The following is a 12,764-nucleotide window of genomic DNA, read 5'->3' on the forward strand; positions in this document are numbered from 1 at the left end:
GCAGGCCTGTGGGAGGCTTCGGTCCGTGGGGGACCATTTTGCATCCCCCTCATGACCAGATAAGAGGTGCCCGAGGACATGGGTTACCCCATGCCCCTCTGGCAGGTATGTCCCTGGGTACGTGCAATTCTGTTTATACACAAGAACGTTTTGTATAAGTCTTACCAACCAAACTCTTTAGCAGGGCAGTAACTCTAAACATCTACTAAAGAGATAGATGGAGTTGTACAGAATCTTGTAATTCTTCATGGAGTGAAGAAGAGGTTCACAGGCAAAGTCACTTTGTAATATTAACTGATAAAACTTGACCAAAACATTCAAGTTATTAATCTGAATCTTTGCTCTTTTCTGCAACTGGGGATTTTTGTTGAAGCCTGTAATGACAAATTGCACTTCAGTCTTTATGGTATCACTGGACTTAGTTGAACAAAAGAAACACAATTATTTCACACCAAGGGAATTAACTGCATGATTATGAGTAGACCTCTAGGAAGCTCTCAGGATTCAGCATCTGCCCATCTCTGCTGATGCCAGCTCAGGTAATGAAAGGCCTGGAACTCTCCCACAGAAAAGCAGCTTTTCTTTCACATTTTTATTTAACACCCTGATTATTTGTGAGGCTTGTGTCTTAACCACTTGGTCTTCGCCCCTAAGCCTGAATTCATGAAATTACATTTGCTAAATTTCATCATTTACAAGCTATACTTTTTCTCTTATTCCCAACACTACTGTCAAACTCACCCCTTATTCTAGATTGAGTTCCTCTTTGCAGGGCTTTGTCTATATTCACTTATATTACTCTGGCAAATAACAGAGTCTGAGTCTGTAGATATTTAAAAAAACACAATTAAATGTTGTTGAAAAAAAAGCGGAAGGAAAGAACAGGTTCAGTTCTCTAGGAGAGGAATACATCCTGCCACGGAAAAGCATAGGTGTGGCAATAGTCTGTGGTCATTTAATAAAGATATGCACTATCCACAAGCTCAGAAGCAGGTTCTTTTAAACCTTCTAAACTGAGTCTATAATGCCCAAAATAGGCTCCAGGACCATGTGCAAGAAGCAAGCTTTGAGTCAGAGTCAACGGAGAAGGATACTGATCTTTTGCTCAGTTGAAGGCATCTAAAGCAAAAGGTCTGTTCCTAGCAATGTGCAAGGTTGGCTCATTTACGCTTCACCTGCCTGTTCTCCTGCCAGTCCGGTGCCTGACCAGGAGCAACTCCTCACCAGCCTCTCTTGTCAAGCGTCTTGCCCTAATCCCTAGCAAATGGTTTCAGGCAGGCATTGCTCACTTGGCTCGTGAGACACAGAAGATAAGGACGCCTGTTATACCAAGGCGCCTCAAGCAACTGCAGAGCCGGATACTTCCCCCTGCCGCTCCCGCAGCCTCTGGATCGCAGCGCGAGCGCTTCGCCCCGGTCACTTATCTCCCGCATCCCTACCAATGCCGAGCTCGTGCTCAGGCAGCAAGGCTTTTCGGCACCCGCCGCCGCCTCTCTCGTGGCACACCTACATCATGCCTCCCAGTTTCTGAAGCAGGTCCCTTCTGGCATCGATAATTCACGCGAGCCGCCTCCCGCTTCCCCCCCCCCCCCTTGCAACACCTGCTGCCAGGAAGGCTCCCTTCCCTTCCCCTCTCCGTGGCCGGAGGTGACAAAGCAAAGCTAATAAGGCAGCCGCCCGCGCCTCTTTCCTCCGCTCTCTCTCCCCTCCACCAGAAGGCGGGAAATCGGCGATATTTCCCGTACTTCGGCGAGCCGCCACCCCCCTCCCCTCCCCGGCCCAGCCACCTGCTCCCTCTTTGGCCCAGGAATCCGGCGGAACAAAAGCTCCGCGGCACGCGCACGCCTAGGAGGGCCGACGCCACTTCTCTTTGCTTCCACCAGGGGCCACGCGCTGCCACGGCTTCTCCCCACGCCCACCCAGCTTAAGGTCTAGACTCCTCCGGAGGCTCCGCCACGGCAGCCCTTAGGCTGAGTTCACGGCGCAGAGAGAGGAGGGTCCAAAGCTGCGGGAGGCCGGCTCCGAGAGCCGAAGCCTGGCCGGTACAATAAGGCAAAGCGGGTATCTCACAAGCGTCCCCGCCCTCCTGCCGCCGCCGACACACACACACGCACACCCAGTGGTCTCTTCCCGCCAAAATAAATCAATAATAATATATCTCCCCCTTGCTCAGCCTCCCGCACAAGGTAGGCTGGGGAGTCTTCCTCCCAGACGCCCTGCAAAGGTAATCCTTGACCAGGTTCTGCAGCCCACCTCCCTTTCCCGGTGGAGACTCGCTTGGCGAAGCTTCCTGCCCTCTTTCCCCGCAATCCTCCCCGCCCCCCTGTTCTGTTGCATCCCCCTCTGCACAAGACCCCCCTTCCCTGTGCCGTCGCCCTCCCTCCTCCCGCCCTCCCTTCTGGGCGCCACGGCGGTGCTGGGTGTGTGTGTGTAAAGGGAGGGGGGAGAGGGATGAGGTCATCCTCTTTCCCGGCGTCAGTCAGCTGGGTGGCGGCGGCGGCGGCGGCGGCGGCGGGGCGGGCCAGGCCGAGAGAGGGATGCACCGGTTCAGGGGGAAGCGCTCCCTCGCCTGCTCCCGCCTGGGGCTGGGCGGCTGAGCGGCTCTCCCTGCAGGCAGGCGGCGCTCCGTCAGCGGTGGCCCGGCCCCATCGGCGCCCGGAGAAGCCGAGCCGAGAGTCCGCGGCGGCGGTGGGCGAGGGAGGGGGCGGGCTCAAGGGTGCTCCCGGAGCGGGTCCCTCTCCCCGCCGCCGCCGCCGCCGCCTCCTCCTGGTCCTCCTGCTTGCAGCCGCATCATGGCCGCGAAGTCGGACGGGGGGCGGCTGAAGATGAAGAAGGGCAGCGAGGTGGCGTTCACGCCGCTGCAGAACTCGGAACACTCGGGCTCGGTGCAGGCGCTGGCCTCGGGCTTGCCCTCGGCGGGGGCGGCGGCGGGGCCCGGCGGCGCGGAGGACGACGAGGCGCCCGGCGGCGGCTGCTGCGGCTCGAGCCGGTGCTGTTGCGGCGGCGGCGGGCGGGCGGCGGGGGGCTCGCGGGGCTCGGGCGGGGGCTCGTCGTCGCTGTGCTTGCGGCTGAGCCGAGAGCAGCGGCGCTACTCGCTGTGGGACGGGCTGTGGATCCTGGCCGCCGTGGCCGTGTACTTCGCGGACGTGGGCACGGACCTCTGGCTGGCGGTCGACTACTACCTGCGGGGCCAGCGCTGGTGGTTCGGGCTAACGCTCTTCTTCGTGCTGCTCGGCTCGCTGTCGGTGCAGGTCTTCAGCTTTCGCTGGTTCGTCCACGACTTCACGGCCGAGGACAGCGCCGTGGCCGTGCCCGCCTCCTCGGCTGGTGGCGGCCACGCCGAGAGCAAGCTGCTGGTGAGCAGCGGCTCGGCCGCGGGGGACATGGATGCCGCCGCCGCCACCGGGGCTCGGCCGGGCACGCCGCAGAGGCAGGCGTCCAACGCCAGCAAGGGCAATGCCACCAACAGCACCAACAGCAGCAGCACCAACGCCACCACCACCACCACGAGCGGCATCGGCGCCGGCGGCGTTCGGGCCCCCAAGAGCCGGTCCGCCTCCTGCGCCTTTTGCATCTGGCTCCTGCAGTCCCTCATCCACATCCTGCAGCTCGGGCAAATCTGGAGGTAAGAGGCAGACGCTGCTTCCTTCAGACCGCCTGGAGTAACGGGGATGGGGGGCGTGGGTGGGTGCTGTCTGGTGGGCTTGCTCCCTGGCGGTCGGCGTTTCCGTGTGGTTTCAGCCTGGCCTTTGGTTGTGTAAACGCACACGCTTGAACTAGCTTCTCCCCTGTCAAGGCAGCGTATTCCTTGTGTGGCATTGTAAGTGCGGCCAAATCGATCGCACTACTGCCGTTGCTTCCACTTCGAGTGGCTGAATAGAGGCACAATGGAGAGATGGCATCCACGCCCCCTGCGAGACCGGTGTATTTTCACATTGTGGAAATGTGCTTCTTGGTTATGGAGTCACCCCAGTGTCTTAAATGGAAATGTCGCTTGGAATTATTCTCTGATTGTTTCAGAGGAAAGAGATAACTAAGTCGAAGTTCCCTTTTGGAAGAAAATCAAACATGCATCTTCACTCTGAAACCTTTATATTTGCATTCTAAAATTTATATTTTCATTTTTGTTAAGGCACAGATGTGTCCCCTCCTGAGGTGCTGTTTTGTGTGTCCTTATAGAAAAATACAAACTATTATGCTAGAGAAGAAAAAGTGTTAAAATATCAAAAAGACCCACAAGCCTGGACAGAAGTGGAGACTTTTGTTGATTATCCAACTCCTTTTGGTTTTCTTTCCAAAATTAGCAGATTTAAACTTATACTGACATTAATTTGAAGAGCAGTATACTGAGACAAAAATATTAAGTTTAAATTTGTGATGAAATACTCATACACCATTGATTTGTAATTACATATATTATAATACTTTGATATATCTTGTGTACAATTGTCTTTATGGCTAGTTTACACAAGTTGAGCTTCTGAACATATACTTTGGATAAGGGTAAAATTCTAACACCACTGTAATAATTTGAAGTTGCACTGAATGAATCTTAAGGGGTAAAAGGGGTAAAACCTGAGGATCTTAATATAGGGCCAAGGTTCAAATTCTGTCTAGCAATGAAAACTGCTTGTTAATGACTGTAAAATTCACTGGACTGTGGGTTCTCCTTACTTGTCTGTCGGTTTATTTGATTCTCAAAGCAGGTATTTTTTAGAAATTTACTCTAAATTCCTTCAGTGAACACTTGACTACTGATTGTCATATTTAGTTTAAAGTCTTTGTGAATACCCTTAAGTTCATGGTCACTACTGTTGATGACTTTCTTGGAGTCTATGGTATAATGTTTGGAAGTGTTCAGGAAGATATATTGGAATGAAAAGAATATTTCTCCAATTTGTTGAATATGATATAGAACTTTCTCATTCTAAAATGTAATTTAGTTTTATCTGTATTATTGTGCCCCTGCCATTTTTATAATTAAAAAAATCAATTAGCAATCCTGCCACGCCCCAGTGTGGTCTGCCTGCAACAGAGCATGACTGTAATCCAGATAATTGATTTTAAAACGTTGCATCATGGTCTTAAGGGACCTGTGTGAACTTGGTGTGAGTTGAGTACAGGTATACCTTTTAGTTGATAGGAACAATGGAACCATCTCTCATTTATGTTGTTTTGATCTTTCTGCCAATAGGCATTGGAGAGCATACACATTGTTCCCTTGCTCATTTTAGCCTGATAACAAACTCCTGTGAGTTAAATTAATACAAGAGAGTATCAGTGGCTTACAATGAGAGCTATGACTAAATGGATGTTTGAACCCAGGTTTATTTTTCCATGTAGGAGTTTATTAGATAAGGATTTCTCAGGAACTTTGTTAGCTTTGCTGCCCAGTATTGAGTGGATGGGCATTTCTGTTTTATAAGAAGTGAAGAGAACTACTTTGCTTGTAAACTCCGTGCAGTCTTTAAGGAACAGTGCAGACTTGATTTTGTTTGAATTTCGACTGTTATTTTGTAACAGATGCATCCTTTTGCCAATTTCTGTATTTGATAGTAAACTGTCTGACCTCTGTGTGGATTGGAAGCAACACCAGGCCAGTTCTAGATAACATAAGAATATCTGCAATTGATTTTGTAAATTAATCTAACGAGAAAAAGTTTAAAAACCTGGTCTGTTGGGGAATTATGATCTTCTGGAAAGAAAAGAATGTTCAGTAAAAGAAGAAGTGGAGAGAGGGAGGAAAAATCTGTTCAAGGTTCTGAGATTTTAGCGAATTCTGGAATTGAAATGCATTTCCTACAATCCCTCCCTGGCCTCCAGCGTCTATAGCTATTAACTTTCCTTTTGAAAAACAAAGTATTTCTCATAATACATACATGATGAAATTGAGAGTCTATTTTGTCAATATTGGGATTCTGATACTTGTATTCTAAAATCACTGTAAATTGGTATTAATAATAACAACAGACATATAATTGATAAAAGTTAGCAACAAAATGATTTTAAGGTGGGAAATTAATGAAAATGTGTGGCTATGGCTCATAAAGTAGGCAATGAAGTTCATATTCATGATGCTGATGGCAATTGTACTTTTCTCAGTCTCTGTTTTATGGCTGTCTGGGAGAAGCTTATGAATAGCAATTTCTAAGAAGGATAGACTCCAGTCTGGCTGAAAGGGAGAAAGTGGGGGAGGTAGGATGTGAGCACGTGTGTGTGTGTGTGTACATTCATATGTTTTGGGAGTGTTCTCTCTGAATACGTACAATGCTTGGGAATATTTTTCAATTAATCATAGGAATACTATTTTATTTTATTATATTTATACCCTATTCATCCCTGACAATAGCAATCCATCACTAGTTGTTATAATTTATTATTAGATGCAAGAACAAACTGGTTAAAGATAACTATAACGGTTTGCATACAGTTATTTCTGTTTTGAACACTGAGATTTTAAATTAGACTGTGAGAGATTATATATATATAGTGTGTGTGAGTTACACAAAGTAAACTGTATGTTAGACTATATATTAGACTATGTTTTTCTTACCAAGTCCTTTGAAGTTTTTCAGCAAATTGCCATACATCAGTTCTGGCTTTGGACATAGCAGTACTCAATTTTTTTGTGAGCTTACAAGCCTGTAGTGCTGAAAGGCCAATTGAAGTAGTTTTTATAGTATGGTTTTGTTGCTTCGGAGGACTGAAAAACTTGGACATCAGTAACACTAGGGGAAGAGTGTTTTTGAACTGTACCCTGAGTGTGATGGCCCAGACTAGCCCAATCTCAGATTTCAGAAGTTAAGCAGGGTAAGCTCTGGTTAGTATTTTGACTGTTTCTACACTTGGTGACCCCCACAGGTCTGTTCCTTTAAATCTTCATTCTTTGCTTGTGTCTGCCCCCCGCCCCCCAGCTTTTGCTGCTGCTTCAAGGATTGTGGGGCAATTCCCTGCATTTCCCAATGTGCTTTTTCCCTGCATTGTATTTTGTGGCTGATTTCCACTTACTGGATTTAAGTGAGGAATCTTAAATCCGTAAATATTTAGTTCTGCCCCTTTCCCAAGCGTGCCATGCAGATCCTGCCTATCAGTCCCCTTACTTACTCTGTTCTGTCCTCCCTTCATCAAAATGGTTTTTCTATTTTTTCTGACCAAATTTTATTTTATTAAAAAAAACCCCACATTATCATTGCATTATTAAGCTGATTTTCTTTAAAGGAAAGTAGTGAAATCACTACAGTGTTTGGGCTTGTTCTGAAAGGGATTTCCAGGGGGTGGGGGTGAGACAAGAATAATGTTGGTGGCTCCAGAAGTCCCGTTTGAAGATGTTTTAGGGAAGCAGTACTTTCTCCTGCCTATACTCCTTTACCTTTTCTCTTTCATTCCATCATCTTGATGCAACTGCATAGAGACACCACATTTTCTCTAGGTCTCTTTTTGGGGTATTTCTTGTTTTCTGTGTACTTTGTGGCTAATTATATACTGGTGCTCTGCCCTGAGCTGAAGGGAGATTCTTTTGGGGGCACAGCTTCTCTTATGGACCCCTTTCCACCCCTCTCACACTCACTGTATGGCAGATCCCATAATCTCTGCTTTTGGTGAGAATGGGCAAAGTGTGACCTTTTCCCTTGCTTGGCAGGGAAGATGAAATAAATGGCCCTGTGTTATTCTTTGCTTTGGGCTTTTTTGCTCCACTTTGCCTTCCCTGCTTTACTTCTGCTCTCCCTGATAATTAGGAGGGCTTTTAAAAACTTTATTTCAACTTGAAGCATTTGTACCATATTAAATATATTGAAATAATGAAATAATGATACAACTAATACAGGAATACTGAACAGGCCTCTCTTTCCTCCTGCAATAGCATCAGCAGGAGGGGTGTGTGTGTGTGTATGTATAGGGGGATAGATAATACCAGTTCTAGGACATAGTCCCATTCTTCAGCAGCATGTGGCCCAGGGAATTGTTTTTCCTCTTTCATTTGGGTGAGGGGATTATCTTTGGAAAGGGCCTAAATATTGATATAACTGCAATAACAGAAGTATGAATATAATAGTAATTTAAAGGGTTTTAACAAAGCCAGCAATCTTGAGACTACCAGGTGTGGTGAGTTCTGCGCCTTTAAGAATGAGTTAATGGGTGGAGTTAAGAGAACTGGGAAAAGCAAAGAGTTCAAGCTGCTCAGCAAGCAGTGAGTGCCTCGTTCCGTGAAAACATGAGGAGACCCCACTACAACCCCAATGTACATCAAAGAACCCTGAAGTAAGCATTCCATGCCTAATGGGTCTGTGTGTGTTGTGGCCACTGGAGGAGGAAAGGATGCTGTTGTCTTTTGTTTCTTCAGTTGTCATTTCTTGCCCGCTGTTTCCAACAACTCTTAACCCAACCCACAGTTCCAACATTGTTTGGCCTCAGTTGAGAAACCAGTCTTCTAGGAGTTTCTGGAGCCCCTAATTTCTGTGCTAAAACCCCCTAAAAGGCACAGTTCTGTACAGTGACTACATTAAGCAAACAAACTATCAACCCGTGCCATTTTCATTATAGGAATTCATCTCTAGGGCAGGATGTGGCAACCTACTAGTGTACTTCAAAGAGCACCTAGCTCTGGCTTAGATGTGCTAAGAGTAGCAGTTCAAAGACAGTTGTTCCAACCAGACCTTTTACAAATAACAAAAGTACGAAGAAATGCAAACGATTTGCCACCTTGAAAAGATAAGGCTGTCTAGTGCTGTCATGAAAAGGATATAATTCAGTGGTGGCGAACCTAAGGCACGGGTGCCAGAAGTGGCACTCAAAGCCCTCCTTGTGGGTACGCGAGCTGCCGCCCCAGTTTGGGCTCTCGGCAGTAGCATAGCACCAAGGGGGCGAGGGGTGCGCAACATACTGGCATGCACCCCTGTGGGGGTGTGGCTAGGGTGTTTTGGTGGCGGGCCGTGGGTGTTTCGGGACATCCCGGGGGCATTCCAGGGCAGGGTGTGGCATGGAAGGGGCACAGGGCGCACGCATGCCCCAGGTGCAGATTCCCCTCGCTCTGCCCCTGCCACTCAGTCTCTAAAAGGTTCGCTATCACTGATGTAATTCATTCTTTAGACTGAAAGTTTTGGACTGTTCGTAGGATTTATTTAGTTTACTCATTGTGTTCTGAATTAAAGAAACGAATAGAATTAAAAAAATTCCCTTCAGCCATGATGGATTGTGGCAAACAATCCAGATTGCGCAATTTCTAAACACGATTTGCTCTTAAAGGTGCATACAGTGATCGTAGTGCAAACTGTGAGTGGAGGTGCTTTGTGATGGCTTTTGAAATGGAGGGATCACTTCGACATGGGTATGGAGAAGTAAAACAAGCCAAAAGACAACCCTGTTGGGTGAAGGGTGGCTTTTATGGCAGTGGCAATTCTTGCCTGCGTGCCCCCTCATGTAAATCTCACTGCAGTGTTTCCCAGACCTTATGTGCATTTCTTGCATCAAATGGAATGGGCAAACAGGAGGGGTTTGTATTCTGCGAGGAAGACATTTGTAAAAGTACGGTAATCTCAAGTGGTTGTAGGGGGCATCTTACCCAGCACTGTCCAGACCAGGGGTCGGCAACCTTTAACACCCAAAGAGCCATTTGGACCCGTTTTTCATGGAAAAGAAAACACTTGGAGCCACAAATACTTTTTGACATTTAAAATGAAGATAACACTGTGTATATTGTTTTTTTTACCTTTACGTTTTGTATAAACACATCCTCTTCGTTACTGTCTGTCTGCCCCTTCTCCCTCACTTCACTCCTCCCACCTGCGCTGGTACCTCTTTCAAGGGCCATGGTCCCGAAGGGGGGAGGAGGTACTCAGTTTGCTCTCCAACAGGGAGGGGGGGGAGGGAGTGAAGGGAACTCTTCTCTTGCCCCAGGCCCCATCCCACATTACAGTGCTCCCTACAGTTTTAACGTCCACTTGTTGCTGATCCGCCCTCCACCTCCCCTTCCAACATCTTGTTCCCCACAAGTGTTCCCAAGCAGGTGAGATAGACAGTGACGGCGACGCCCACGATGGCAAGTTGCACTTGGGACATGGTGAGCACACCTCCTTCCCCGCCCCCTCCTCCCTCCCTCCCTCCCTCCCTCCCTCCGGTGTCCTTTTCCCTCCTTCCCAGATGGAGCCGCAGTACAAGGACGAAAGAGCCGCATGCGGCTCTGGAGCCGCAGGTTGCAGACCCCTGGTCCAGACACATGGTTACTGACAGGCCAGTACAACTGAAATTACAGTGTTAACTGAGATATCCTGGTCTGCAGTGCTGTGTGTCAACAGTTATTGGTAAGGACAGTCTTTTCCCTTCTCTCTTTGGTTGTCCAATAGTGGAAGAAGGCTATTCCAGTAAACCAAATCACTAGCCACTGAGGTCAAAGCCCAACTTGTTTTCTCGCTAGAGTCTTATCTGACTGATATTTTAATGTATTTGACCTTCCATAATCTTTTTTTTGTAAAAAGGTTGTTACATTTGTCAAACTGTTAGATTGCTGGGACTCATTTATATTTGGTAAATGAACTATGTTCAGATTTCCTGTATAAATTTAAGTGCTGTTGTTGAAAACAGTTATGCATTATTTTTAATTAAAGCATGCTAATTATAAACTAGTGGGGGTTTAAATATTGCATGCATGGAGTGATGCAGTGAAAAAGCTATTAAAGTGAACTTTTACTAGAAAGCTTGAGGTTTGGTCTGGATGATACATGATTTATTAATAATAATTAGGTTTGTATCCTTTAGTTCTGTATTTCATTTTTTACAAACGTCTGAGGACTGAAAAGTGCTATGGAATGCACTAATACAAATTGAAGGATATCAAGGAAATTATTTCTCTGCTTAAGTCTCACTGATCAACATAGTGGGGCTGGTCAGTTCAGCTGCGCTTCATTTTTCATTAGCATATGAGCAGAGATTTTATCGATTATTCACCATCCCCTTCCAAGAATGTCTATGAATAAATGTACAGCTGTGAACATTTTGAATATATGTATATTGAGGTACAGAATTGTGTTTTTTTTTCATATTGTGTATACTGTCAGATTGATGGCTTACAGGAAATGACAGTGTGACCTATAAACGTGTCTTTGCAGAAGAAGCAGTTACTTTAATGAAGGTCCTGGGAAGCACAGGAAGCACAGTGTGAATTATGGTGTAATTTTGGACTGTAACTATGAATAGGGGACAATGGAACATCCATGTGTATGGCCAGGTGGAGATTCTAAACCAGTGAGGGCGAACCTTTTCGAGACTGAGTGCTCAAACTGCAACTCAAAACCCACATATGTGTCGCCAAGTACCAATACGGCATTTTAATCTGAATACCGAGGTTTCCTCCCGGCCACCCAGCTCCAATGCACACGCCACCTCTCCTGGCTGCAGCAGGCCACTCGCCCTCTGCCGCCCGCTTTCCACTTCAGGCAGGGGACCGGTCCAGGTCTCCCCCCCCCATGCGCCCGCACCCGCTCGCCGCCAGCGCCTCTTGCCTGTGTGCCTGCTCTGCATGGGGGTAACGAGGAAAACTTGAGCCCTGGGCAAAACCTGGATGTTCCCGCAATGGGCGGCCATCCTACCATGACTTAAAATTTTTTTGTTTGCACCAGGTCATTTCTATATCTCAGCAGGGTGCGGGCTAGCAGTACTGAGGCCCATGACGCGGTGGGCAGCCCACTCTGGCTCTCCACTCAGCCGCCTTGTGATCTTCCTGCTTACCCCAGAAAGCCAAGAGCACAAGCCAGCGCAGCCCTTGGAGTGGCTTTCCTCCATGTTGCTCAAGCACACCTTCCTCCTGTCGGGCAAACGCGGGGCTCCAAAAGTTCCCAGCAAAACGGTTGGCATCACTGCACAGCAGGGGCGGGAGCTGTCTCCTGGGCCAGGCCAGGGCTTTTCTGCTCTCCGTCTCGCTTGCACCTGGGGGCCCCGTGGAAAAACAAACACAGTGGGGCCAAGCAAGACTCCTCCCTTCCTACGCCCGGATGCCTCAACTCTGAGCGCCTTTCCCACTCACCTCTGCACCGCTCGCCACTCTCCCTCCCAGCTTCCCGCACTCCAGCTTGCAGCGATGAGGAAGGGAAGGAGGCGCTTCTCTGCCAGCCTTTCCCTGCCTCGCTCCGTGCAGGCCTTCCCAGAGCTGTGGGGCAAGCGGGCGGTGTCTCTCCTGGAAAAACAGCCGGCAGAGGTGGAGGAAGCGGCGGCAGCGGCTCCTGCTGCAGCGGTTGAGTGACAGAGGCCTGCTTGGTCACTCGGCTGCTGCAGCAGGAGCCGCAGCCTCCACTGCTTCCTCCGCCTCTGCCAGCTGTTTTTCCAGGAGAGACATCGCTCTCTTGCCCCACAGCTCTGGGAAGGCCTTCAAGGAGCGAGGCAGGGAAAGGCTGGCAGAAGAGCGCCTCCTTCCCTTCCTCATCGCTGCAAGCTGGAGCGCGGGAGGCTGGGAGGGAGAGCGGTGAGCGGTGCAGAGGTGAGCGGGAAAGGCGCTCGGAGTTGAGGCGTCTGGGTGGAGGAAGGAAGGAGTCGCACTTAGCCCCACTGTGTAAGAGAGATGGAGAGCAGGAAAGCCCTGGCCTGGCCCGGGAGACAGCCCCAGCACTTCTTTGCTGAACGCCCCATAAGGCAGTGCGGGAAGGGAATGCCCCAGAAGGCAGTGGGGTTCTCCACTGCCCTTTCTCAGAGGTCCTTTCTGGCGCCTCTGATGGACTGACCAAGGAGCCAAGGCAGGGGGGAGGGGGAGATTCGGCACTTGCGTGCTAAGCAAGAGG

General features: G+C 48.7%; 1 protein-coding gene across 1 annotated transcript in view; it reads left to right on the forward strand.

Annotated features, from left to right (window-relative positions):
- The first annotated feature begins 2,545 nt into the window (after positions 1 to 2,545).
- XKR4 (XK related 4) overlaps positions 2,546 to 12,764 on the forward strand; it is a 127,026-nt gene continuing 116,807 nt past the window's right edge. Inside the window, exon 1 of the mRNA XM_048508457.1 lies at positions 2,546 to 3,625. Coding sequence (XP_048364414.1) covers positions 2,793 to 3,625 — 833 coding nt within the window. The 5' untranslated portion in view covers positions 2,546 to 2,792. The remainder of the gene's footprint in view (positions 3,626 to 12,764) is intronic.

Source organism: Sphaerodactylus townsendi, linkage group LG09, assembly GCF_021028975.2.
Source record: "Sphaerodactylus townsendi isolate TG3544 linkage group LG09, MPM_Stown_v2.3, whole genome shotgun sequence".
In the NCBI taxonomy this organism is placed as follows: domain Eukaryota; kingdom Metazoa; phylum Chordata; class Lepidosauria; order Squamata; family Sphaerodactylidae; genus Sphaerodactylus; species Sphaerodactylus townsendi.